The 3,735-nt window shown below is 42.6% G+C and overlaps 1 protein-coding gene across 1 annotated transcript; it reads right to left on the reverse strand.

Moving 5' to 3' along the window:
* Positions 1 to 519: 519 nt before the first annotated feature.
* Positions 520 to 1,920, reverse strand: LOC108322821 (uncharacterized). Its single transcript, XM_017555082.1, has one exon. It carries the CDS (start codon positions 1,918 to 1,920, stop codon positions 520 to 522), a length of 1,401 nt encoding a protein of 466 aa, XP_017410571.1.
* Between the last annotated feature and the right edge of the window lie 1,815 nt (positions 1,921 to 3,735).

Below are 3,735 nucleotides of genomic sequence, written 5' to 3' on the forward strand. Positions count from 1 at the left end.
CCACCATCTTTCTTCTTTACTAGTAGCACTGACGCTCCCCAAGGCGAAGCACTAGGTCGGATAAACTGTTTCTCCAACAGGTCTTCAATCTGCTTCTTTAATTCTACCAATTCTGCTGGAGCCATCCTATAAGGAGTTATAGAAACTGGTCCTGCTCCTGAGACCAAATCAATAGAAAATTCCACCTCATGTGGAGGAGGTAAACCAGAAACTTCTTTAGGAAAACATCCAAGAAGTCATTCACAATTGCAAGTTTTACACTCTGACTCCCTTGCGCCGCATGATCTGAAACTTGCGTCGCTTCTATATGCGATAACACTAAGAAGCAACTAGCACCTTCCAGGAGGTCTTGCTTCACGACGCCGATCGACAAAGGCATCTTTGTCTTCATCTGGAAACGACATCTCCTTATCATCGCAGTTGATAAGGATGCGATTGATGGATAGCCAATCCATTCTTGAAATACTTCTAATCCTCGCAAAGGTAAACAGATGAGGTTTACCTTGAAACGACGTCCTTCTACGACAATCGGATAACGGACACACACAAAGACGTCCCAATTAATCCTGATGTTGGTGTAGACACCAACAGATCAACGTCTAACTCTTCTACAGACATACCAAACTTTTCAACACGTGCCTTCACCATGAAGGAGTGTGTTGCCCCCAAATCAAAAAACACAACACAAAGCACACCAAGAAATAAACAATCACAGATGAGGATGTTACCTGAGCTGACTGCTTCTGATCCCACCAAGGCGTACACTCTGCCCGTCGTCGGAGTTCTGCCACCTTCCCTGGGTGGAGGCAAACCAGTCCTCGGTGCTTGAGACCCTGATCCTATTGCAGAAGTACACTCATCAGCAAAGTGTCCCTCTTTTCCGCACTTGAAACACTTCACTGCTCTTTTTCTAAGAGGGCAGTCGCTTCGATAATGAGGTCCTCCACATTTAAAGCATTTAACAGTACCAGATGGTCCAGCTGGTCCTGACTGCACAGTTGGTTGATAGGATGGACCCTTAGACCCAGAAGAGAAGGATGGTCTAGCGTAAGGCGTCTTCTTAATGCTAATTCCACCACGAGATCCAGGTGGTCCCCCATTCCTAGTAGGTTGATTCTGCTGTCCCTCAGATTCACTCTTTGTCTTCTCTAGATCACGAGACATCTCCACCAATGTAGGGAACTCTCTGATGCGTAACCCTTTTACCAGCAACTTGATATCCTTCCTCAAGCCATTCTCAAATTTTCTGCACTGCCACTCTTCATCTACTGCCATAGTGTTGAAACGAAGCAAATGTTGGAAGCGGTTTGCATATTCCGACACCGATCTGTTACCTTGCACCAGCTCTAGGAATTCCACTTCCTTTGCAAATCTCACACTGTCTAGGAAGTACTCAGTGTAAAATTTGGTCTTAAACAACTCCCAAGTAATAGGAGTCCCACTCCTTTCAAGGATCATCTTCATGTTATTCCACCAATGGCCAGCTTCCCCGGTAAGCAGATATTGAGTATAGGCTAACTTCTTTTCATCAGGACACCCCTTGGCTTCGAATATCCTCTCTATGTCTCCAAACCAGTGATCAGCTTCATCAGGCTTGCACTTGCCAGTGAATCTCGCTGGGCGATGTTGCAGGAAACTCTCCAAACTCCACTCTTGCGCAAGAATAGCAACGGAAGAAACACTTGGAGGAGTCCTAGCATTAGTCATAAATTCCATCAACTCCCTCTGAGTGTTTTCGGAAGACATTCTCGCATTCTCTGCCGATACCCTTGCGGCTTCAAGATTTTGCAATGCAAAGGTATTCTGTTGAATCAACGTAGCATTCTGTTGTTGCAACGCTTGGAGCACCGCATTCAGCATCTGATTAGAGTCAGGTTGATCGACTCGCGGAGGAGAACGATGAGGAGACGTAGGTGCCATCTTCTGTTCACACAGAAAGAAAGGCCATTAGCCTGACTTGAATCAACACAACCTCTTACGCGAGACCAGAGTACATAATCACAAACGAAACACACCCACAACCTACAGGTTTCTAAGGAAAGAACTGCTCTGATACCATTAATGTAACATCCCGCTTATATAATAACAATTATTACATAATAAAGACGTCAACATCCCAATAAAGAGAACAATCGGAGCATGACGTGTAATTAAATGTGAAATTACAGTCATCCAGAAATAAAAGAAACTGAAATTTAAACTTCAACAGTTTATAGATTCGAACACTACATGTGTTCAGATGGGAAACTCCTAAGAAAACTACTCCGCAACCTTAGTATCCTCCAGCTCTTGCTCCAAAGGGATTTCCTCAACAACGTCTGCTCCCATCCAAGTGGATGATCATCGCCAGAGAAACATACCCAAACAGCACACAACACAAACAATGCAAGGGTGAGCTAACAAAAAATACAATTTATATACATCATAAATATACTCATAATAACATACTATCATCCACACCTTAACCACATCAAACTATATACCCAAGTACTAATTATGCTTCAACCTTATGCATATACCAATATGTATCAAAATATCAAATTAGAATGCATACACCAATATGCATTACAAAATAAATCAGACTACATCCACCAATATTACAGATCAATCAAAATACATACACCAATATGTACTAGCGTCACTCCTATCACTCTTTTCAGAGCTTCCCCGGGCCGTTACACATTACCCTAATGTGTAGTGCTGCTTCCCATCACTCTATAGGGAGATTCCCCGAGCAAGTACACAAGTCACCCTCCATCACTCTAATCAAGAGCTTCCCCGGACAAGTGCAAGTATACCCCTCATCACTCGCCTAAAGAGATTCCCCGGCCCGCAAGCACAACGCCAATTTAATTATCTCGAGCTTCACCGGACTAGTACCCCACGTCACCCCCACCACTCTTACATAAATGTAAGAGATTCCCCGGGCGGTTCCACATTACCCCAATGTGTAGTGCTGCTTCCCATCACTCTATAGGGAGATTCCCCGGGCAAGTACACAATGTCACCTTCCATCACTCTGAACAAGAGCTTCCCCGGACAAGTGCAAGTATACCTCCCATCACTCACCTAAAGAGATTCCTCGGGCCAACACGCATAACGCTTACTATCCACCACTCGTTTAATAACATCATCTGACCAAAATACCCATATACAATAATCCTTACAATACCAATCCAACCATACCATAACGCCCATATCATATCATCATAACATATTCGCCAACCATGAACTTAGCATATATTCAATATATTCAAATGCATAAGTGAGATTATCACAATACCATATCATTAATAACCTCAATTCTTCATTTAACATGAAACTCATAATCAAATCATATACAACCATGATTTCAACAGTACTTAACCATCCAAACATCATTCTCATATCAATTTGCAATGTCAAACCGATCACACAATATTTCTATATCAAATAGATATATCTAACAACTCAAAACAATGTACACATAACACATTTTCTTTATAACACTTTATTACTCACATAAATATAACTCAAATAGCTTTGAAACCATCACCAACAGTTCCGGAAGGGTCAAGAGCCCCCAAAACGACCTAGAGAACGTCCAAAACGGACATCCAGAACCCCCAAAACTATCGAAAACAAATTCTGCAATGTGTAGGTGCGTGTCAACTATTTGGACGAACGTCATAAGCTAACTGTTTGGACGAACGCTGTTACTCTTAGTCGAGCACTATTGGGACGAGCGTTATTAAT

The sequence above is a fragment of the Vigna angularis genome, chromosome 1 (assembly GCF_016808095.1).
Source record: "Vigna angularis cultivar LongXiaoDou No.4 chromosome 1, ASM1680809v1, whole genome shotgun sequence".
NCBI lineage: Eukaryota > Viridiplantae > Streptophyta > Magnoliopsida > Fabales > Fabaceae > Vigna > Vigna angularis.

Bases quoted from the DNA above. Each gene is read 5' to 3' on its own strand.
- LOC108322821 (XM_017555082.1), bottom strand. From the start codon at position 1,920: ATGGCACCTACGTCTCCTCATCGTTCTCCTCCGCGAGTCGATCAACCT.